Source organism: Theropithecus gelada, chromosome 2 (genome assembly GCF_003255815.1).
Source record: "Theropithecus gelada isolate Dixy chromosome 2, Tgel_1.0, whole genome shotgun sequence".
NCBI lineage: Eukaryota > Metazoa > Chordata > Mammalia > Primates > Cercopithecidae > Theropithecus > Theropithecus gelada.
In genome coordinates, this window is record NC_037669.1 from 126,256,974 (window position 1) to 126,282,295 (window position 25,322).

Below are 25,322 nucleotides of genomic sequence, written 5' to 3' on the forward strand. Positions count from 1 at the left end.
TTATTTGCTGTATATACCATTATTAATTTCTGCTGGACATAGGAAACAAAATTGAATATAACATTCCAGACAATTTCAAAAAAATAACTCAATGTAGCTTTAAGTATTTTGTACTTCGGAATAACTATATTAATTTCTCTCATTTCTGCTTACTCTGAAAACATTTGGGAAGTGGAAATATATACCATTTAAATCTGTCATGATAACAAATCTATTGTTTTTTCCCTTGAGCACCATTAATTTATCATTTCAATTCCATGTATCAAATTTCCTTAGCTTCTTTTTATATCCACAGTCTAGACACTTTTATGAGAATATTTTGAGAATAACAGAATTGAATAATCATATTGAGTGGGCTTCGGTCAGAAGAACTCAATATTTAGGGAAGCTTTTGCAAACTAAATCACTCTAGTTGTAGTTATAATTTTATGAAAGAAATGTCTAACTATAATACAAATGATTCACCATTACATTTTTAAAATTATTTTATTAGTGTCTTTAAGTGACACCATCAGTCTCAGATCTTTTCTAATCTGTTGATAAATATTATCTATTTGGGGAGTCTCAGAAAGCAGTATAAAAGATAGGTTTAACGATTGCAAAGTTAATATAGGAGTGTTAAGGTTAAAGGGAGGATTGAAAGCTGAAATAAGAGGGGAAGGATTCAAAAAGGTGAAAAGCAGTGAGTCTTAAAATATAGGCATGATGTAGATGGGGAAAAGGAAATGTAATTAAGAAAATCTACTTTTTCTGAGTGAAGTAAAATTACCAGAGAGACAAGGATGTGACTGAATGTGATGCCTTTATATGAAAGGAGACAATTTATTATAGAGATGTGAAAAACAAGGCTTATAGAAGTCCTCGACACAGTTTGCAGAGAAGAAAGACAAAACACGTATTTCTTGAGTATATGTTTGGTAATATATGATTTTATAAAATTTATTTTTTTTAGTGCAAAGACTTAACTGGTTTATGGTCACACAGCTAGTAGGTAGTGGGACAAGATTGGGGCCTGTGTTAAAATGGCTAGAAAATCCATGAACATAATATCCCACCACTATTTCTTCAAGAGCTGTTTAGGTCTTGGTTCTCAGAGTGTGATTGTGCTGACCTAGGTTTCCCTGAGTGTTTCAGAGATTCTGTGAGGCCATAACTATTTTAATTAAAACACTAAAGTCTATTTGCCTTTTTAAAACTTTCATTCTTTTATGAGTGTATAGGAGCTGTTGGTAGGCAAATTTTGCCTCTAGCAATGTGCTTAGCGCATCATAGAAACTAGATAAAGGTTAAATGAAACAAAATACATTGAATCAATGGATATGCAAAGAATGTGTATAATAATGGACTCATAATGAGAAGACTAACAGCTATTTGGAAATGACTTAATACTTATAAGTAATATCATATATATATATATAAAATCAAAACTAGATACATGAACTACATTTTGATTGTTTAAAATCTCTCTATCCCATCTAAGATACTTATCTGATACAGGCATTCTGTTTATTTTTAGGTTGTTAGCTTATATTTATCTTCTAGGAATTAATGAGCATTATGGTTATCTTATATAAAACATTTTCAAAGAACTAGAGAATTTCTGCTAATAGGATTTATAATTATGTAAAATCTGCAGTTCTTCATTTTGTATCCATTCAGGACATGAATGAAGTTTCCAGCTTTATTCAAGGTTCAACAAAAGGATGCAATGCCAACAAATTGAATTATCCACCTTTTACTCCTGGTAAAATTTATTTGGTTATCTAATTACTGTTTTAATTTAGAATAATTTTCTGTTTTGCTGGTAATTTCTAGCATATATTTCTAAATTACAATTTTTGGTATAGTTTTAAAACCATAAAATCAACTTGTTTATTTTTTCTTCAGCCAAATATTCTCTGCCTAAGATTGTATTAAAATAGACTAATCTATTATAAGGCTTTAAAATGGGTCCATAAATATATGATGTACAATATAGTTGGGTGTAGGTATATTTCTATATTGTTAAAGGCTATTTTGTTATTGAAGTTAGAAAACAGAGTATTTACCAATGTAAATATAAATCTAATAGTTAATCCAAGTTTAGCAAGAGTGAAAGATGATGACCTAATTGGAACGTAGTTTAGGTTTAACTGAATTGTCCTTCTTCATCATTTTCGACCAAATATGGAATTTCATAGCACAAATGAAATGGGATATAACATTTATGATGGAAAATATATATTATAATGTTTATAATGGAAAAATATAAGAAATGTTTCTTATGTATTTTCTCAAAGATATTCTTGACAAACTCATGTATTCCAAAACAATTTGCATGGATGCTGTGCAGAACTGGGGGAAACAGTATGATGTTCATAGCCTCTATGGATACAGCATGGCTATAGCTACAGAGCAGTAAGTGAAATTGCATTCAAATACTTCTTTCATATTTATTTTTTTAAAAGTTTTTGATAATTTATCAATGTATTAATAGGAAATAGTAAAGTTAAGAAAAAGAAAGATAACATTTTATGCCTGCTGAAAAGTTACGGCATTCATAATATCAGTTCTCTTACTAATATTCGTGAATTTGGGACTCATTTATTAAGAATGACGTGGTAGGCTGGGTGCGGGGGCTCACGCCTGTAACCCTAGCACATTGGGAGGCCGAGGCAGGCAGAGCACCTGAAGTCAGAAGTTTGAGAACAGTCTGGCCAACATGGTGAAACCCCATCTCTATTAAAAATACAAATCTACCTGGGAGAGGTGGCAGGCTCCTGTAATCCCAGTTACTTGGGAGACTGAGGCAGAAGAATAGTTTGAACCCGGGAGGCGGAGGTTGCAGCGAGCCGAAATCGTGCCACTACACTGCAGCCTGGGCAACAGAGCTAGACTCAGTCTCAAAAAAAAAAAAAAAAAAAAAATTGACTATTTGTATGTATAATATATATATATATATATATATATATATATATATTTAACTGAGACCCTTTATTTTAACTCCTAGATTTAAATTATCCTTTTATCCTTCAAATTTTTACCATTTCTGAATATAACTGTGTTTTAAGCTTGAATCTCACAACTGACCTGGGAAAATATTGCCCCAGGAACAGGTCTTTAACTATTTTTCAAAAAGAATGATTTTAATTAAAACATAGTTTTCTAATTAATATCCTTCTAAGTAATATTCTAGTACATTTTTTATAAAATATGATATTAAACAAAAGAAGAAAACAATAATATGTTCATTATCTGCTAATTTTCAAGCATCGTTTATGGTCCTGTGATATTATAGTCAATAAACCCAATACTGTTTTCAATATACTTACGATTTTCTCATAATTAAACAGTTATGATTGAGTGTTTATTCAAATTTATATTTTTCTGGTCCTAAATCATACTGATACTCAAACTCTTAAACACTGTCTTCATGGTGTTAATTTACTTTGTAAACTCAATAGAGTATTACATGTAGCAGTGTTTAACTTAATATATCCTAGGAAAGAAAAAATAGGCTATGTTTCAATATAATAAAGATTATAACATGGAAAAGCACTTGAGAATATAGTTACCCATTTCCTAATTGCTTCCAATTATGAAAACATTATAAATAATAGTTGTGTAACATGAGTGATGCTTGTAGTTGTGGACAGTGGTTAACTTCTAGAAACAAACAAACAAACAAAACCCTCTTAAATACTTTTTATCCCTACCTTGTCTGCTAATATCTGAAGATGTAGAAATGAATATATAATTGGAGTCACCACACTACAAAAAGTGTATTGGGTTCAAGTTCAGGTATAATATTTTCTATTTATAAGGGAATTCAATTGGTTTAAATCATATATTTCAAAAACAAATGCTGAGTGGATACCAAATGCACATGTTTATTTAATTTGGTAAAGGATGATTGGAGTCATTCAAAATTTAGTGATTTCTGAAAGTTCCCTTTCACTATATTTTACCAGAATATATTTAAATAAGTAAATATTAGTAGTGACATACAAAATTGATATGTAATTTTGACATAATTATTATAAATATTATGACATAATGCATTAGTCCATTTTCATGCCACTGATAAGGCATACCTGAGACTGGGCAATTTACAAAAGATTTACTGGACTTACAGTTCCACATGGTCGGGGGGCCTCACAATCATGGCGGAAGACAAGGAGGAGCAAGTAACATCTTATGTGGATGGCAGCAGGCAAAGAGAGAGTTTGTGCAGGGAAGTTCCCATTTCTTTAAAACCATCAGATCTCATGGGACTCATTAACTATCACAAGAACAGTGCAGGAAAGACCTGCCCCCATAATGCAATCACCTCCCATCAGGTTTCTCCCACAACATGTGGGAACTGTGGAAGTTACAATTCAAGATGAGATTTGGGTGGGGACACAGCCAAACTATATCACATGGCTTGGAATTATGAAATTTTATAATCTAAATGCCAACATTATTTTTTAAAATAATTTTTATTAATTAATTTGGTTTTATTTTTAGAGCTGTACAAAAAGTTTTCCCTAATAAGAGAGGCTTCATTCTTACCCGCTCAACATTTGCTGGATCTGGAAGACATGCTGCACATTGGTTAGGAGACAATACCGCTTCATGGGAACAAATGGAATGGTCTATAACTGGAATGCTGGAGTTCAGTTTGTTTGGAATACCTTTGGTAAGACAGTTGCATACAGTATTCCTCATAAAAGCAACAATTATGTTAATTTTTAATGTAATCTTAATGAATTTTAGTAAAATGATCAAAAGGTATGTTACAGAAATAATTCAGCTTTTTATTTTTATTGAGTTTATGAAGAAAATAAGAATACAGATGGCATCTATAATTTTCATACCATTAAAATGAGAATGTAGTACTAATAAAATTCAGTGAAATCAGAATAATTGAGGAAAACAAATATAAATATAAATGCAGCATAGAAAAGCTTATATAAAAAATATAAAGAAAAAAATAAGGTGGTGAAGAAAAGTTCAAATATTTTGGTTATAAAAATAAATGTCAGAAGTCTAAGCGTATTTAAAATACTAGATTACCAGTTTAGATTTTAAAAGATAATCTTTTGTTTAGAATATAAAACATAAGAACAGAAAAAAATGTTTAAAATTTCAAAAGTGGAGAAAATGTGTACTAGGAATTGCGAACATAAAATATCTGAGAAGTCTAACTCTATCAAACAAAAAAAAAAGTAGTATCCAATGTTGATATTCAAGACTAAAGAGAGACACTACATAACAAAAATAAGGTAGAAAGTATTATAAAACTGTAGTGATTTGTTTTTGTTCACATGCACAAATAAAACAAACACCAAAAACCCAATCAATAAAAGTAACACCCCCTCCACACACAATCTTGTGTTTGAAAATTGAAAAATAGGCTGGACAAGGTGGCTCACTTCTATAATCCAGCACTTTGGGAAGCCGAGGTAGGTGGATTACTTGAGGTCAGGAGTTTGAGACCAGCCTGGCAAACATGGTGAAACCCTGTCTCTACCCAAAATACAAAAAGCTGGGCATGATGGCAGGCACCTGTAGTCCTAGCTACTCAGGAAACTGAGGCAGGAGAACCGTTTGAACCTGGGAGGTGGAGGTTGCACAGAGCCAAGATTGGGACTCACATTTTTGAGACCCTGTCTGAAAAAAAAATTGAAAAACGTATTATCAAATTCATTCATGAGTCAAAGAAAAAACTGAATAGAATTAAACAAACAAACAAAAAAACCTTAGAAAATTAACTTTTAACAATTTTACTTATTAAATCTTGGGAAATTTCAGCTGTTAGTATTTAAAGAAAAACCTACTGATTTAAATACTTAAAAAGAAAGAAACGCTTAACAATTAGTGAAGTGCATGAATTTAAAAAGTGGAAAAAGAAAAACAATAAACCTAAAGAAAGATGTAAGTAATTAAGCTGAGAGAAAAAATTAATGCAATGTAAGCAAAATCTCTAGAGGAAAAATTTTAAAATACAAAGGCAGTTCTTCAAAACTTTTAATAAAATAGACTAATTTATAGCATATTTGTTAAAAAGGAAAGAAAAACAGGCAATATTCAAATGTATTTTAGTATAAGGTGTCATTTATTATAACAACCAATTAATAAACCATAACCAGCAGTCAATATTAAAACTAAATGTAGGACTTTTTGAGAAAATGTAAGTGATAGCTAAGTAAATTAAATATATACCCTGTTCAATAATAAGAAGACTTGGCCGGGCGCGGTGGCTCAAGCCTGTAATCCCAGCACTTTCGGAGGCCGAGACGGGTGGATCACGAGGTCAGGAGATCGAGATCATCCTGGTTAACACGGTGAAACCCCATCTCTACTAAAAAATACAAAAAACTAGCCAGGCGAGGTGGCGGGCGCCTGTAGTCCCAGCTACTCGGGAGGCTGAGGCAGGAGAATGGCGTAAACCCGGGAGGTGGAGCTTGCAGTGAGCTGAGATCCGGCCACTGCACCCCAGCCTGGGCGACAGAGCAAGACTCCGTCTCAAAATAATAATAATAATAATAATAAGAAGAAGAAGAAGAAGACTCAATATATTAGGAATAGGCATTCTCTACAAAATGTTATCAAAGTTTTGTGGAATTCCAGTTTAAACAATAAAAGGGATTTTGGGAAACATAAAAGGTGACTCTGAACTTCATATGGAAAACAATACATTTTAAAGAAGTAGAGAAAAAGAATGAGGATTAGTTCTAACCAGATAAAGCTACAATTATTAACACAACGATACTGGACTGTGAATATGCAAATAGATTAACACGGCAATATAAGACACAGGCCCATGCATATATAATTTGTTAAATGACAGCACTGAAGGAAAGTATCAACTATTTACATGGACTATTGACTCAGTATTTAAGAAACAATATACACCCCAATCAGACGTAGATTTGGTCTTTTCAAAAGAAGACATTCATACAGCCAACAGACACATGAAGAAATGCTCATCATCACTGGCCATCAGAGAAATGCAAATCAAAACCACAATGAGATACCATCTCACACCAGTTAGAATGGCAATCATTAAAAAGTCAGGAAACAACAGGTGCTGGAGAGGATGTGGAGAAATAGGAATACTTTTACACTGTTGGTGGGATTGTAAACTAGTTCAACCATTATGGAAAACAGTATGGCGATTCCTCAAGGATCTAGAACTAGATGTACCATATGACCCAGCCATCCCATTACTGGGTATATACCCAAAGGATTATAAATCATGCTGCTATAAAGACACATGCACACGTATGTTTATTGCGGCACTATTCACAATAGCAAAGACTTGGAATCAACCCAAATGTCCATCAGTGACAGACTGGATTAAGAAATGGAATACTATGCAGCCACAAAAAGGATGAGTTTGTGTCCTTGTAGGGACATGGATGCAGCTGGAAACCATCATTCTTAGCAAACTATCACAAGAACAGAAAACCAAACACCGCATGTTCTCACTCATAAGTGGGAACTGAACAATGAGATCACTTGGACTCGGGAAGGGGAACATCACACACCGGGGCCTATCATGGGGAGGTGGGAGGCGGGAGAGATTGCATTGGGAGTTATACCTGATGTAAATGACGAGTTGATGGGTGCTGACAAGTTGATGGGTGCAGCACACCAACATGGCACAAGTATACAAATGTAAGAAACCTGCACGTTATGCACATGTACCCTAGAACTTAAAGTATAATAAAAAAAAAAAAAGAAAGAAACAATATAAAATGTGTCAATTTCTCACATCGTGCACAATAAACAGTTCCAGATAGATTTAGGGACCTATGTGTGTAAAATAAACTTTATCCATTTCAGAAGAAAATATAGAAAGATAAATTTATGACATCAGGTTAGAGAAATAATTACTTAAGCAGAACACAAGGAGAACAAATCTTATGGGAAACACGTATAAATTTGACTACAGCAAAATGAAAACTTCTGTTCCTCAAAAGACCATTTGAAAAGTTAAAAATTAAAGCAACTCACCAGGAAATGTTATTTTCAATTTACATAGTTGATAAATGATATTCAGTTTGAAGTGCCTACCTTAAATCTATAAAAATTAAGAACAATAGAAAAGAAGTAAAAGATATAAACAGGCAATTCTACAGAAAGAGGAATCTATCAGGACCCAATAAAAATATGAAACAGTTCTCAACTTCCCTGTAATCAGAGAAATGCAAGTAAAAACCATGGTGAGATACAAAGAAAGATGATAAAAATTTGTCTGAAAAATATCAAGAATTGGCAAGAAAATGAATAAGGGGAACCTTCATGTGCTATTATAGTGCTTGCAAATGGTTACAAACAGTTCTGATTATACAATGCACATTATAAATAAAAAAGAAAAATAATCCTGTGTATGTACACCATAGAGTAAGAACACATTTTTTACATATTCACAAGGATATCTATACAGGGTGAGTACCCCCTATCCAAAATATGTGGGACCAGAAAGTTGTCAGATTTCAGGTATTTTCAGATAATTTAGTGTTTACATATATGCAACAAAATGTCTTAAAGGAGCAAATTTATGTTTCGTATACACCTTACACACATAGTGTGAAGGTAATTTTATATGATTTTGTTGAGGAAACAGTTTTGACTGCAACCTGTCATTTGAGGTCAGGTATGGAACTTTCCACTTCTGGCATTATGTTGGCACTCAAAATGTTTTTTTTTTTTTTTTTTTTTGAAGCATTTCAGATTTTGAATTTCTGGATTAGGAATGTTCAGCCTATATATAAATTTCACAGAAGAATTTTTTCTATATTTTTTTTTTTTTTTTTGAGACGGAGTCTCGCGCTGTCGCCCAGGCTGGAGTGCAGTGGCCGGATCTCAGCTCACTGCAAGCTCCGCCTCCCGGGTTCACGCCATTCTCCGGCCTCAGCCTCCCGAGTAGCTGGGACTACAGGCGCTGCCACCTCGCCCGGCTATTTTTTGTATTTCTTAGTAGAGACGGGGTTTCACCGTGTTAGCCAGGATGGTCTCGATCTCCTGACCTCGTGATCCGCCCATCTCGGCCTCCCAAAGTGCTGGGATTACAGGCTTGAGAGAAGAATTTTTATACTCATGAGTTCCCATACATTGGAGAACTAGAGCAACATTAATACACCTGAATCTCACACAAAAAGGAAATTTCATTACAATGCATACAACATGTCATTTATACAGTTAAGAAAGCATGCAAAACAATGCTATATAGTGTTTATAGATACATATATACTTACACGGAAAAAATAAAGAAATATTTGTAAATGGCAAACACTAAATTCAGGATAATATTTTCTGGAGAGTCCTTGAATAAGGATAATGCGGTTTTATATGGGTACACATTGTGCAAAGCTCAGTTTTATTTGGAATAATTAATTTCAAAGCTCAACATGAACACATGGTCACAGTTTGTTATTATTTTATTCCTACAGTTACATATTATACTATAAATAGGAAAAATCAGATCGAAGAAGGTTAGTTTGGGATTAAGAAGCAACATATTTTAATACAATAATTTCATCTTTTACAATGAATTAATGAGAATATCAAAATAAAAAATGAGTAAAATGTAAATACAAAAGGCAAAGAAAATGCATAAAGGGACAATGAAGGAAACTTGTAAAATAATGCAACTAGAGACAAGGATGGAGCAAAAATGGAACATAAATTAGTTTAAGGAAGTGCATATAAAAGGAGTAAAACAAATTGTAAATACTGCACATTAATCAGTTGAGGCATACAGTGTGATGCTCTAGCCAAATTTGAGAATCTTAATATTATAAATAGTAAATATATTTGTTATTTAGGTTGGAGCAGATATCTGTGGATTTGTGGCTGAAACCACGGAAGAGCTTTGCAGAAGATGGATGCAACTTGGGGCATTTTATCCATTTTCCAGAAACCATAATGCTGATGGATATGAAGTAAGTGCCTCTTGTTCTCCATATTGTGAAATAAAACACAACCATAGTTTTTATTAATCTCCTTAAATTAAATCTATACAGTATATGGTCTGAAAGATTACAGCATAATTTATAAAGGATTGTTAGAAGTCCCTTTCTCAAGTCCTATACATATTTTGTATATTCTTACATTTAAAAAAAAAATGGTCAAATAAGGAAATCATGAAATGAAATGTAGTCACAGCACAAATATCTTAGTTGAGACTAACGCATACACTGTACAAATGTATTAGATTACCAGTATTTTAAATTAGAGCCAAAGCTTTTAGAGTATGAATTCTTGGATTCTAACAATGTAAGTTCCAGGTAACTTTTATACGAAGAAAAGTTATAATATACTGTAATGGATTTCGAGTTTTTGTTTAATTCATATGAAACAAGAATTTAAAGATACCCACAAAACAATTACAGTCCAGTGTCTTTCAATAATAAATAGAACTGGAATGAATACATAGGGACAAAAACAAAACTAACACTTTTAGAACACAGTTTTGGACTGGTAGGAGCAGAAGTGCAAGACAGTACAAAGCTAGTCTACCAGCCCTGGGAACTCAGGATACTGTTGGCTCATCATGATAAGCATGTTTTTCAGAGAGAATAATAAAATTCAGTTAAACCATTACGTCAATTAAGTACATATTGGTTAAGAAACCATTCAATGTTTACACACTGGTTGCATACAGGGCTTATATTGTGTTTGAGAAGAGGCACAACTACTGAGCTCAGCCTGGAGAGAGGCATGATCAAAAAGAATTAAAAGGTACAAATTGGAGATTAGTTTCTTCTTAATACACCTAAATGATATTTTCAGGAAATGTGCATCCGTGGGAGATTTTGATAGAAATTGCATGACACTCCATGTTCATAGAAATTGCATGACACTCCATGTTCATTTGTGTTCTCCAAAATGCTGATGATAAGACAGAAATAAATTTTGAAATTTATTGGTGAAATCATGTGAATGACAAAGAGAGTGAGCATGAGAAAGTGGGGAGAGCCTGCAGACCACGGTGCAGGTCTGAACTTGATGAAGGTGAAGGGAAGGTGGTTTGGGAGGGAGAATTCCGAATTGCAGTCTAGTTCTAACCAAGTTTCAGTCAGGTGAGTCCCTTTCCTTAAGGGAAAGCTGACCACTGACCTTTCTTGCATCTCCCAGGAATGAGTCTGCATCGTGTTCTTACTATGCTCATTCAAGGCTGGGAGCAGCATTGAGAAACATGGTTTTCAGTGCAAACTTAATAGTGGATTCAGGGAGACAGTAGTTGAGGTCTTCAGTTAATATCATTACCAAAAGCAGGAGACCTAAACCGGCTTGTCCATATCAGTGTTACTTGGCTGAAGGAGTCACTTACCTAGCCTGAGCTCAGTAGAGAAACTGCACTTCAAATTGTAAGTCTACAGGCTGTCCAGGTAGCTCTGTTCCCTGTGTTCCTGAGCCAGCAACCTACCTGTGATAATTCTAATAGCAATGGCACAAGACAGTAAGTCCTTAGGCAAGTCTATTTCAAGCCTCTGCTTTAATGTATCACATATAATAACATCCTATCGGCCAGAGTGGATTGCATGACTGAGCGCCAAGTCAAAGCGTGGGTAGGTACACTCTACCTTCACTGGTAGGGATTACAACATTCCATGAGAAAGGCTGTGGGTACAAGGAAGCATGAAACATTGATGCCAATAATTCATTCTACCACAATTACAAGATAAAAATTCTCTTTTGTTAAAAAATATTTATTTTTTCTGTGGCAATACTTCAAATATGTTGAATTGTCCACTTCAAAATTAAGTTTAATTAAAACATATAACAAAACCTAGACATATTCATTCAAACACTTTGATGATGAAATTGGAATAATTTTAATTTCTCATAAACAAGCTGAAATTTATGTAGTTTGCTTTAAAAAGCAGATTAAAATGCTTCTACTTTAATTTTCACTCATATTTTAGCTTTCTTATTTTAATTTCTCTTTCTATCTCACAGCATCAGGATCCTGCATTTTTTGGGCAGAATTCGCTTTTGGTTAAATCATCAAGGCACTATTTAACTATTCGCTACACCTTATTACCCTTCCTCTACACTCTGTTTTATAAAGCCCATGTGTTTGGAGAAACAGTAGCAAGACCAGTTCTCCATGAGTGAGTACTACGTACAATAATTATAATAATATTTTTTAAAGTATTTTCAAACTTATACAGAAAAGATTAATAGAGATAAATCAAGATATAAATTAAATTTCTGATGCTTGTTTTTACATTTGTATAGATGATTTGAAGAGCTATATAATGATACTAGTAAATATAATTAATTGGATAATATTTAGGTAGAAATGAGAAAATTAAATAGAACTTACAAGGAAAAGATATAAAACATGTTAGGATATTACATCAGTAAGAAAGATTAAGCATAATATTATTAAAAATATATCAACTAAATATTGAAACAATAAACTAAACATAGATCAAGAGTACAGTATAGTACTTACTAAAAAGGGAAATTGTGTTTATCTTTGCATATATCTTTGACCGGAGTGGGGCCTTTCTGTGATGAATGACTTAAAGATCCTTTTAAATTCAGGTAAAAACTAGAGTTTACCATGAAAAAGCTCTAAGTGAAGAAAGTAGAATATGAAAGATTTCCTATACTTTATGAATCTATCTTATAGGAGAAAATAATTAAACAGAAGAGTTTTTGTATAAATAAGAGGTAACCTTGTCATCTATGATAGATTTTTCTGAGTACGAGATAAATTTATTTTCTCCTTCTCTTTTCTTCCTTCCTTCTTCCCTTCCCTCCCTGCTTTCTACTTTCCTTCCCTTTGTTCCCGCCCCTCCCTCCTATCCTCCCTCCCCTCCTTCTTTCCTTCATTTCTTCCTTTTCCTTTCTCCCTCTTCTACTCCCCGCTTCTTCCTTCTTCCCTTCCTCCCTTCCTTCTTGAATGTCAGATGAATAATAAAGGATGTAAGAACTATGGATTCAAAATGTCATCTGAAACAAGCACAATTCAAGATAATAACAATTCCCAGGAAAAAAACTGAAAAGATAAACTGAATCAGGAATTTGGCTAAATTTATTTTTTCATTATTATACTTTAAACATTGTCATTGTTCTTAGGTTTTATGAAGATATGAACAGCTGGATTGAGGACACTGAGTTTTTGTGGGGCCCCGCACTACTTATTACTCCTGTTCTAAAACAGGTAGGCTCTACAGGTTTAATAACCTTATTGTTTAAACTGAAGTTTGTACAACTAAATCGACCCTACATTACAAAACATCTGAATAATAGATGATACTCAGTGGACTGTTTCAAGCTGATAAATATCAAGTTGGAATTCTATGATGTGAAACAAATTTCAAAAAGTTATAAAAATATTAAGTAGATCTATGCTTACCAAATATGTAATATCTAACTGGGGACAAGAAAATTATATGAAGTTATTGTTCTCCTGAAAAAAAAACTATATTATAGAATCAAAATCAAATCATAATAACAAAGGGCTCTCATTTAAGTAGACATATACGTTGAAATTGTGCTCAATTGTAAATAAAGAGGAACTGGAAAACTTGCTGATCAGATGAAAATGTTGGAGAAACACTGGAGTGAGTTGGTAATTATTACCTATTTTTAAAAGGTGTATGTGTCCATGGACGTAAACAGAAATAAACATATTCACATTCACAATGACCATGTGGTTTATAACAGTACACATATATGCATACATTATTTTAATTGCTATCTAAATTATTTATTTACCTCTTTGCTTTTATAAGTTTTACAATATATTATCTAAAGCTAATAAAATAGCATTTTGATTATTATCTATAGGAAATATCGGAGTGTAACAACATAAAGTTTTTTTCCCTTGACTATGAAAACCCAACTTAATATTTGACAAGATCCTCTCTGTTAAAAATTGAAATTAAAAAAATACATATTATCTTTCTTTATTTTAGGGAGCAGATACCGTGAGTGCCTACATCCCTGATGCTGTTTGGTATGATTACGAATCTGTAAGTAATCTTAACATACTAATGGACTCACAAGTATATTTTTAAACATTTCTACATAGAAACTTAATTCCATAGAAACTTAACTATATAGCATACATATTTTTAGAATTTCTGTTATTAACTATAAAAAATAATAATTTCAAACTTTAGAAATATGTCAAAATTTTTATAAGTATACCCTTTTTTGCACATGAGCTAGACTCTAATATGAAGTTATATTATTTAGCATAAATAGATATTATTTATTTTTAAATTTTGGAAATAAAAGTTAGCAGTAATTTAGGAAGGAGTGGCAACTTATTTTAATGCTTTTTTTTATTTTACGTATTTATCTTATTGCCAGAAGACTTGAGTACTGAGCTAATCTTACATATTTGTTTTTATATGGTATATTCAAATATTTGAAAAAGGCTTTTATTTCAACCTTGAAAAGGCAAAATAACAGCACTCATATACACCATCCATTTTTTTCAACTAAACAAGACTTTTTGAGCACTATTTATTTTAAATGATATTATTTTGTAAATCACTTACATTGGCTAAGTATACCCTTATTTTTACAGGAATAATGATTTTAAGAAAATCCTTCCTAAAGACATAGTTAACTTTAAACCATAACAAAGAATTAAAAAGCTAATTAAAGTACTGTTAATTATTGTAGAAAGAAAATGAGTCTCTTTATGTTGATTTTTTTTTTTTTATTTTTGAGAAAGTGAACTTACTTTTCCTCTGCTTTGTTCAGCAAACTGGGGGAAAAAAAAAACTCTCCTAAAGTTAGAAAACAATATATTGTATTTATTTGGATGACATAAATTGCTCATAATAAAAATTGTTTCTATGCATACCTTTTAATTCTTGTGAAATAGAGTTTAAAGTCTTCAATAATATTAAGAATATTTGTAATCTTCCAATTATTAGGGTGCAAAAAGGCCATGGAGGAAACAACGTGTTGATATGTATCTTCCAGCAGACAAAATAGGATTACATCTTAGAGGAGGTTATATCATCCCCATTCAAGAACCAGATGTAACAACAACAGCAAGGTAAAATGAAAAATCATTAACTGAAATCTAAAATAAAATTCAAATTCTAATATTTCATATTTGTGTTAAGAATCAGAGATAATATTTAGCTTCTTCACCTGCAGATATCTGACACACAGAGGTAATACTGAACTATAACCATTGTAGTTATAAAAAGAATGAAATTATTTATATTATTATAAATATCTTGATTTTCAAAATTTCTAATTTACTTAGAAGTTAACTTTCTGTATCAAAAATTTACTCACATTAGCATAATTAAAGATAATATTTGATTCTTAATAAATATACAAAATGTGAATGTTTGTTATATAATTGAGTAAAGTATTTGTTAATTTTTACATATTTGAATTTCCATACATAAATAAATCCCAATGTATTTTTTTCTGCTAAAATGCTTTAAGTTCATAAATGAATGGGATATTTCATGTTAGGTAAAGAGCAAGAGAGAAACTAAATTGCTCACTAAGTGTAAATCTCAGAAATATTTTCTAAAAGTAAAAGAAACTTGAAAATGCTGGTGCTCCATTTCGCATCATTCATTCTGAGTACAAAGAGCACAGAAAGTGCCGTATTGAATTCACATACTTTTCCCTATTCTGCCACAACCCAACAGGAAGTTACTCTTTATTCCTTACCCTACTGTATTTTCTTCATAACATTAAGAATATCTGAAATTATGTTATTTATTATTTTCTTTTATGTAGTATGTTAGCGATACGCATTAGTAATTAGTAATTTAACTGTTTTGGCATTCTAGAATGTAACTGATTCACGAGTATGTTCTCAAAAAATTGTTATACATGAGAGCTGTAATGACCAACAGCAACATATAACTTGGTAAATGCATACTGGAAGGAATACATCCTATACAGTCCAGGACATGCCTGGACTGTATAGCCTTGGAGATAATATTTTATGGTAAAATGTAACTTAAAAACAAACATATTTCTTGACTACATCTCATTTCTCTTGTTGTAATAATTTCATTTATAATATTCTTACAGATTCCACTAAACATTTTTTAAATTTTAATCATTTTTTTTTATTTTTTTGCTCATAAGAAGTAGACATTGAGATTTAGGGTTATACAGGTTGAGTTGAGCCTTAATATGACACATTTAATTTTTCTTATTTGAATGAAAATATTACATTGTTTCAATTTTGCAAGTATCTCAGCCTTCAAAAAATCCATTATTGCATTTACTACATTTATTCTTTTGACTCATTTTCTACATGTATAAAGTACTTCTGTAATCACATAAGAACATTGATATCAGTAAATTATTAATACATATAAATACAAATTTATTGATGTCAATTTTCTTACTGAATTCAGGACCCATAAAACAGACAGGTTGAAGTGGACTTATTTATAGGATATTGTATTATTACGCATTTATTTTGAATCATATATGCATCTAATTTTTCTTAATAGCCGTAAGAATCCTCTAGGACTTATAGTTGCATTAGATGAAAACAATTCAGCCAAAGGAGACTTTTTCTGGGATGATGGAGAAACTAAAGGTAAGTCTGAAAGCGATATGCTTTAAATGTTCATTCTGATAACTGGAAGTTTTGGCCTTATTGATATAGGTTTTTTCATTTTTAAAATATCACAATTTTTATTTTTAATTCCTAAATTTTTATCTGTTGCAGGTTTTTAGGTTACTTTAAACATTTTACCATTGTTATTTGCTTTATCTATATTTAACTAAAATATCTAGTTTTGTGCTTTTGTTTGTTGTAAGTCTTTGACAAGACTTTTTAATCTATCTTTATCTTTTAGATTAAAATAGTCAATAAATTCTCAGGTATACAAATTGCATTATATTTTCAACTGTTTTGAAGTAAGATAGTGATTATAACTAAAATTTTGTCACTGTAAACAGAAAATAAAACCAATATTTAAAGATTTCGTTATTTAATGTCAAATTATTTGAGGTAAGAATGTCATTGTATCAATTGTTTACAATTTATTTTCCTTATTATCTTTCATTGTATTTCTTGAGCTCCAACCTTGAGAATTCAGTATACCAAAGGAAATATTTAAAAGTAATTTTATGCTATGGTATTTCTAATTATGCCATAGTAAGTTTGCCTATTTGTATTTAACTGTTCACTTACAATTTTCCTTATAAATATTTAGAAACCTTTTAGAAAAATCTCATTTCTTCCAATAGAGGGCTGTTAGGTATGTGTTTTATATATGAGTACAAAAGATTATAATTTATCTTCTATTTTAATTAACTACTTCTTAGGTGTATTAAGGAATATCCTTGTACAAATTTTAAAGAGTTACAGATAAATATAAGAAGGACAACAAGAAAAAAAAGACTATGCTAAATGCCTTTAAATGTATATGAAACATGTGAATATTTATGTATTTTTGAAAATGTATGTATTTAAAAATTACCACAGGATTCTGTAATTCTCTCCTAAGACTTATATTCACCCTCAGTTAACATTCATTTAAACAAATTACATTTATTTATGGCCTTATATCAATGCATTAGCAATCAAATTTATTCGAAGGAAAGATCTGTTCTCTGGGTGATTTTCTCAATGCAAGCTGTGAATTACTTATATCATTAACAGCTACTAATCATAAATGTCCTCTGTCTTTCAATTATTATTATTCTTTACCAGTAGTCCTTTCCTTGATAAATGTAGTCTTTTATACCATTTACCTGACTTCCAAATTTATATCTCCAAATCAGTCTTCTATGTACTTCTCTATTTGTTTGTCTAATAAAAATCTAAAACATAATCTTCCAAGATAGAACTTGGATCTTACCACCATATATCTGTTCCACCTATGGTGTTCCCTTTGTCAGCTGATGGTAACTTCATTGCTCCAGATGCCAACACCTTGGAATGGGCTATTCTCTCTCACAACCTAAGGATTTCATTGGTTCTACTTTGATCTGAATCTTCTCATCAGTTCCACCACTATCACCACCATCTTTCATGTTAATTTAGGACAATAGCTTCCTAATTGCCCTGTAGCTGTTTTCAATCCCTTTTTAAATTTTATTACAATCCAGCAGATAATCATTTAAAAAGGTGATTCCAGTAATTGCATCTCTTCTCAAAACCCTCTAATGATCCTCCATTTTACTCAATTAGGAGACAGTGTTTTATGGAGACCTAGAGAGCTTATGGTTTGTGCTTTAACATTTGCATATGTGCACACGCACACCCCAAACGCGCACCCACACATCTATTATCCTGTATTGCTTTCTATTTCTCAATTTCAGCACACCAACCTTCTTGCTCTTTCTTAAAATACCCTGGGGTGTAAACACACTAGGGTGAGCCCTTCCGTGAGATTAGATTCCAAACCTATTCTCTGGTTTATGTAGTAAGCCAAAAAACTTCCTGCATGGAAGTTTTATAAAAGTGGATTTCAGCTGAACTTACATTATTTGTAGTTATCAATCAAACAATGTCATTGAGATGATATCTCCATTGATAGCATGTGTGGTACAATTATAAGAGTATTCCTATTACTCAAATTATATAAATATTCCAAATACATATTGTCTACTGATAAAGATGCATATGAATAGCTTACTTTCATATAGGTAAGTAGCTAAGAATATGAATAATATAATTCAGTCAGTTATCTAATATGATACCTATGTAGCTATGTGCATTTAAAAAGTGAAAGAAAACCAGAATTCTGATTAATGGATTTGTAAGCAAACATGGAGACAGTAAAGTGATCTTCAGTTCAGGTTCTGAATATAATTTTATTTCCTAAGACTAAAATTTTAAGCAAATTAATGTTGTGGAAAGTATATTATATGAATCCTAGGATTCCCTTTATATTTTAACACTGTTTATGACAAACTACTTCAGTCCTTATCTTCAGTTTTTCTTTTAAAGAGATATGTTGAATAAAAGTTTTATTATATATGGTACAGAATCATTGTATTCATCCATCTTCCTCATTAAAGTTTATTTCAATTATAGATTAAGGTTTATTTCAGTCTTCAACGTGTCTCCAGATTTATTTTTTCTTTGAATACAAAAATAATAGAAAAAAATAAACATAAAGATGCAAAATATATTATAGTATGCCATGTCTTCCTAAGAAAAATTTACTGTTATGAGGTTTACAGGGGAGAGAATATCATTCAAAACAATACATTTTTAATTATATATTATTTACTGTAAGTTTGGCTTTCTCTTAATTTCCAGAAATATCTTGGTAGTCTTTGAAAAAGTAAACAAGGCAAATATGCATTCATTACCTCTACTCGCTGTGAAAATAAAATACCATTATTATATTAGTTAGAGGAAATTAAAACATTTACAGAGAAAATGTTTGCGATGCTTCATTAATAAACAGAATCTAAATTGTTCAAATTTCTTAAGTGTTATATAAGTGTAAAACCAGAGCAGAGAATTTAACATTACATTTTGTACTGATCATGATATATTTCATTTCAGATACCATACAAAATGGCAGCTACATATTATATACATTTTCAGTTTCTAATGTAAGTATTCTCTTTGTACTTATAGCTAAATGTATAATTTGTTCACGCCTAGGTTATTCTTTTATGGTGAATATTTTGGAAAATGTGTTCACATTTGCCTACAGATTTTAATGGAATGTAATAAAATAAGTTTTTCATTTAAATTGTTATATTTAAATTGTTAAATTATAAACAAATTATCTTAAAATTTTATAAAGTTTGTGATCATGTAATTGACGCAAAGAAACCTTTAGAGTTCTTAACATGTTATGTTTGGTTTTAGGCAACATGTCCTAGGAAAACAATTTCAACATATTTGAAAATATTTTAATGAATTAGTCACAGTAATAATTGGTGTGGATTTTGGTTTATTAAATTTTGAATAGTTAATAGAAATGATTTTTTTCATAGATGTTGGTTTTTTCATACATTCTCTTTTGGCAAAGTTAAATTATTCTTCATCAATGTTAGGACTAGAATAAGAATGAGTCTATATGTGTTGCATATGAGTAATTAAGGTTGTCTCTGAAAGTAAAATTTTCTGGCATATATATATAAATTAAAATAGTTATTAATGAGTATATTTCTATGTGCTACTTGGATGAGGAGAGCTGGAAGGAATAGAGGTGTAGATGATGACCTTTCTTTGCTGTGTCGTATCGGTATTGTTATTTCAGGTTTGTATCTGATGACCTAATATATAATATCATATACTATTTTTCCCAGAACACATTAGATATTGTGTGCACACATTCATCATATCAGGAAGGAACTACCTTAGCATTTCAGACTGTAAAAATCCTTGGGTTGACAGACATTGTTACAGAAGTTACAGTGGCAGAAAATAATCAACCAATGAGCGCTCATTCCAATTTCACTTATGATGCTTCTAACCAGGTAATTACAATCTTTTAAAATATTTTAGCTATCATATAATCTCACATTTAACATTATATAACCATTCGGGCACTTATATTTCTCCTCTCAGTGTGTCTTCCTTCCTTCTCTTCATTGCTTCCTTCCTCCCTTCATTTTTTCTTCACTTTTTCTGAATAATATTCCAATTTACGTCAATCCAATTTGTATTTAGATATCAACATGAAGGGAACTCCTTGCAATTTCTCTCTCCCTATTTTATTTTCTCATGCGTACTAGTTATATGGGCCTTGCTAATATTTTCCATAAAATTCTTCTAATCTGAACTCTAACCTACCTATTGCACACAAAAGAAATTCCAAATGTTTTAGCTGCTTTAGACTCTTTAATATATTGGTTCAGTTCATTTCTTTAGTCTTTCTCCTGTTTCTTTTTTAGTGAGGTGTCATTGTCCTCAAAATATATCTTGTACTCTTCTGACTTCAATTTTGCGTTTACACTTTTCTTCTCCTGTAGAAAGCCTTCCTTGTGTTGTGATTTTTGTTTCTTTTGATAGTTGTAGTATAGAGGGAAAAAGAATAACAAAATTGGATGCAGTGTTATTGGATGCACAGATTCCAGCTCTGCTATCTCTGCTTCTAAACACATTAAATAAATCTCTCATTATTTTAGTTTTCTCATTTGCAAAATGTAATATTTCAATTATAATGTTGCTTTGGGTAGTAGATTGATGTATTAAAAAAGAGACTGTAATATTTAAAAACATGAAAGCAATTATTTTTGTCATTTACCTTTTCTCCATTTATATAATACCAAATTATTAGTAATATTGCCATAAATAATTTCTGAATTGTTTAAGATATAGAACATTGTCTTATAATATTTTTGTCTAACTCATAAGACCTCTGGCCCAGGGCTTTTCAATTATTTATTTTCAGAAAATATGTACTGATTAATTATTTTTTATTTAGTAGGTATATTATGATTTATATTTCATAGCACTATAAGAACAAATTGATATAAATTAAGCAATACAAGCTTATTGTGAACTTTATGACTGTAATAGAGATTAAAAGAGGGAATAATAAAAAATAATTATATTGGTTAGGTATACAATATAAAGGTCTGTCTGTGGCTATTTGTATGTCTACTTTTATGTTTATAAATATATATACATAAACACTAGTAGTATACCTTTATAATTCTGCTGTGCATAGATTGATCTTTATATGAACTTTCATTACTCAAAGTAAAGTTTTGCAACTATGTTTGGTAGATATCAAAAAGTAAGTTATGCAGATGAAAATCTGGGTGTGGGATAAATTTGCTCACATTATTCCCAAAGTATATAAGAAATAATCAAACATGATTTTGAAATCCCAATTATAGACATAATTGTATGTGTGTGCACATACATATGTACATATATGTAGATATACATAAATACACACATATATATTGCATATATATAATTCTATTTTTAAAGTATTTTATCAAAACTACTAATGATTTAATTTGAAGAATTGCTGTAATTGCCACATTTCATAAAATGTAAATTTTTTTTTTAAATCATCCGATGATCAGATACAGTGTTTAAAAGTTTTGTTTGTTTGTGTGTTTTGTTTGTTTGTCTTCAAAGGTTCTCCTAATTGCAGATCTCAACCTTAACCTTGGAGGAAACTTTCGTGTTCAATGGAATCAAATTTTCTCAGAAAATGAAACATTTAATTGTTATCCAGATGCAGATTTGGCAACTGAAGAAAAGTGCATACAACGTGGCTGTGTATGGAAAACGGTAATAATAATTTTAATTATTACTCATGATATGGTTTTCACATAAACATTTCAATGAAAATTTTACATGTTATAATTTTAAATCTTCAGCATATAAACTAAATTCAATTAGATAATCATGTGGAATGTGAAGTTAGCGTCTCTGACAGGCAGTTCACTTTTATTTTAATTAATTATCCAAAGACATATCGTAGTAAATGCCAGGCTGAATTGATGCGTAAATTGCTTTCCAGGCACTTCGGATAGTGTAACTTTACTTGATAAAATAATACTGTCTGTTACACTTTACTTGATGTTGACTGTAGCGGATTTGCTCATTTGGATAAGATATGCCAGTAGTGGATACTATTTCAAAATCATTGTCTCAAGTTATTAAGATATATAATGTTGAGTAGAGGGCTAGTTCTCTTCCACTAAGGATGGTAATCTCTGGCCAGTTATTTTGACTTTCATTTTAACAAAATAATGATGGCTGAGGGTGGCAGGTGTTTTTACCAATGTCACAGGAAGGACATTGTAAAACATTCCCTCTTGCTATGCCTGTTTTTCAAATTCTGAACTTTTCATTACATCATTGAGTTTTGTCAACAGCTACATTTATTTAATATAACTAAATAATTAAATGCGTTTGTTATATCGCTGGGATGAGTCAAGACATAGCTGTCAGCAATTTTCCAGAGACATTTACATTTATATAAAGAGATGCATAGAATCTCTGCCTCCAGAGAAATTATCCCGATTTCTCTGCATTAATTGTTAAAACAGCATAATCTGTATCACTAGTGAAGAATAGGGAAGAATATAAGAAGAGAAAAAGTGAAGAGGAGAAACGATTTTAAAATCAACAGAAATCAAATGGTGAAGTTCATTTCTCTGAACCTTCTCTTTAAGTTGCCTCTCTTCAGCCAGATTCACATCCATTCCCCTTTACATTCAAAGTATGCTAACTTTATCAAAACAAAAATGAAGGACAGGTGGGAACAATTCATCTTACTAAAGCATAAATAGCTTCTAAACATGAACATGTGAAATTTTATCTTTCCCATTACATACTTTTAATGTGATATATATATAATGTTAAATCTATATAATGTTATATATAATGCTAATGTTATATATATATATATAACTATATATAACTATATATAAATATATATATACACACACACACACATATCACAGTTTTTTTATCTGCTCATTGATTGATGAACATTTGGTTTGGTTCCACATTTTTGCAATTGCAAATTGTGCTGCTATAAACATGCACTTGCAAGTATCTTTTTTGTATAATTACTTCTTTTCCTCTGGGTGGATACTCAGTAGTGGGATTGCTGGAACAAATGGTGGTATTGCTTTTAATTCTTTAAGGAATCTCCACACTCTTTTCCATAGTGGTTGTACTAGTTTACATTCCCACCATCAGTGTAGAAGTGTCCCCTTTTCACTGAATCCATGCCAACATCTATTATTTTTTGATTTTTTGATTATGGCCATTCTTTCAGTAGGAACGTGGTATCACATTGTTGTTTTGATTTGCATTTACCTGATCATTAGTGATGCCGATCATTTGTTCATATGTTTGTTGGCCATTTGTTCATATTTTCTTTTGAGAATTGTCTATTCATGCCCTTAGCTCACTTTTTGAAGGGATTGCTTGTTTGTTTTTCCTGGGAAATTGTTTTAACTTGTTGTAGATTCTGGATATTCGTTCTTTGTCAGATGTGTAGATGGTGAAGATTTTCTCCCACTCTGTGGGTTGTCTGTTTACTCTGCTGACTGTTCCTTTTGCACTGCAAAAGTTCTTTAGTTTAATTAAGTCCCAGCTGTTTATATTTGTTTTCATTGCATTTGCTTTTGTTTCTTGGTCATCAAATCCTTGCCTAAGCCAATGTCTACAGTGCTATCTTCTAGAATTTGTGTAGTTTCTGGTCTTAGATTTAAGTCCTTAATCTGCCTTGAGTGGATTTTTGTATAAGGTGAGAGTTGAAAATCTAGTTTTATTCTCCTGCATGTGGCTTGCCAATTATTATGGCACCATTTGTTGAATAGGATGTCCTTTCCCCACTTTATGTTTTTGTCTGCTTTGTCAAAGATCAGGTGGCTGTAGATATCAGGGTTTATTTCTGGGTTCTCTATTCTGTTCCATTGGTCTGTGTGATTATTTTTATATAGTACCATGCTATTTTGGTGACTATGGCTTTATAATATAGTTTGAAATTAGGCAATATGATGCCTCCAGATTTGTTCTTTTTGCTTATTCTCACTTTGACTATGCATGGTCTTTTTTGATTCCATATGAATTTTAGGATTGTTTTTTCTAGTTCAGTGAAGAATAATGATGGTGTTTTGATGGGAATTGTATTAAAACTGCATATTGTTTCAGCAGTATGGTCATTTTCACAATATTCTTTCTAACCATCAATGAGCATGGGATGTGTTTCCATTTGTTTGTGTCATATATGATTTCTTTCAGCAGTGTTTGTAGTTTTCCTTGTAGTGGTCTTTCACTTCCTTGGTTAGGTATACTCCTAAGTATTTTATTTTATTTTATTTTATTTTATTTTATTTTATTTTATTTTATTTATGGAGCTATTGTAAAACGGGTTGAGTTCTTGATTTGATTCTCAGCTTGGTTCTTTTTAGTTTATAGAAGAGCTATCGATTTCTGCACACTAATTTTGTATCCGAAAATTTTGCTGAACTATTTTATCAGTTCTAGGAGCTTTTTGGAGGAGGCTTTACGGTTTTCTAGGTAAATGATCATATCATCAGCAAATAGCGACAGTTTGACTTCCCTTTACTGATTTAGATGCCCTTTCTTTCTTTCTCTTGTCTGATTGCTCTTGCTAGGACTTCCAGTACTATGCTGAAAATAAGTGAGAATGGCCATCTCTGTCTTGTTCCAGTTCTTAGAGAGAATGCTTTCAATTTTTCCCCATTCAGTATTATGTTGGCTGTGGGTTTGTCACATGGTTTTTATTACATTGAGGCATGACCCTTGTTTGCTGATTTTACTGAGAGTTTTAATCCAAAATGGAATGCTGTAATAGGATCCTGTGATTTTTATTTTTAATTCTGTTTATGTGGTGTATCACATTCATTGACTTGCATATGTTAAACCATCCCTGTATCCCTAGTATGAAACCCACTTGATCATG

The 25,322-nt window shown here is 31.4% G+C and overlaps 1 protein-coding gene across 1 annotated transcript in view; it reads left to right on the plus strand.

The window, feature by feature from the left end:
• The window catches only part of SI (sucrase-isomaltase), a 102,485-nt gene that overhangs the window by 28,508 nt on the left and 48,655 nt on the right, over positions 1-25,322 (plus strand). Inside the window, exons 14-25 of the mRNA XM_025376269.1 lie at positions 1,660-1,744; positions 2,280-2,397; positions 4,489-4,660; positions 9,798-9,914; positions 11,935-12,089; positions 13,066-13,150; positions 13,908-13,964; positions 14,883-15,007; positions 16,446-16,534; positions 19,466-19,515; positions 20,221-20,391; positions 22,010-22,165. Coding sequence (XP_025232054.1) covers positions 1,660-1,744; positions 2,280-2,397; positions 4,489-4,660; positions 9,798-9,914; positions 11,935-12,089; positions 13,066-13,150; positions 13,908-13,964; positions 14,883-15,007; positions 16,446-16,534; positions 19,466-19,515; positions 20,221-20,391; positions 22,010-22,165 — 1,380 coding nt within the window. The remainder of the gene's footprint in view (positions 1-1,659; positions 1,745-2,279; positions 2,398-4,488; positions 4,661-9,797; positions 9,915-11,934; positions 12,090-13,065; positions 13,151-13,907; positions 13,965-14,882; positions 15,008-16,445; positions 16,535-19,465; positions 19,516-20,220; positions 20,392-22,009; positions 22,166-25,322) is intronic.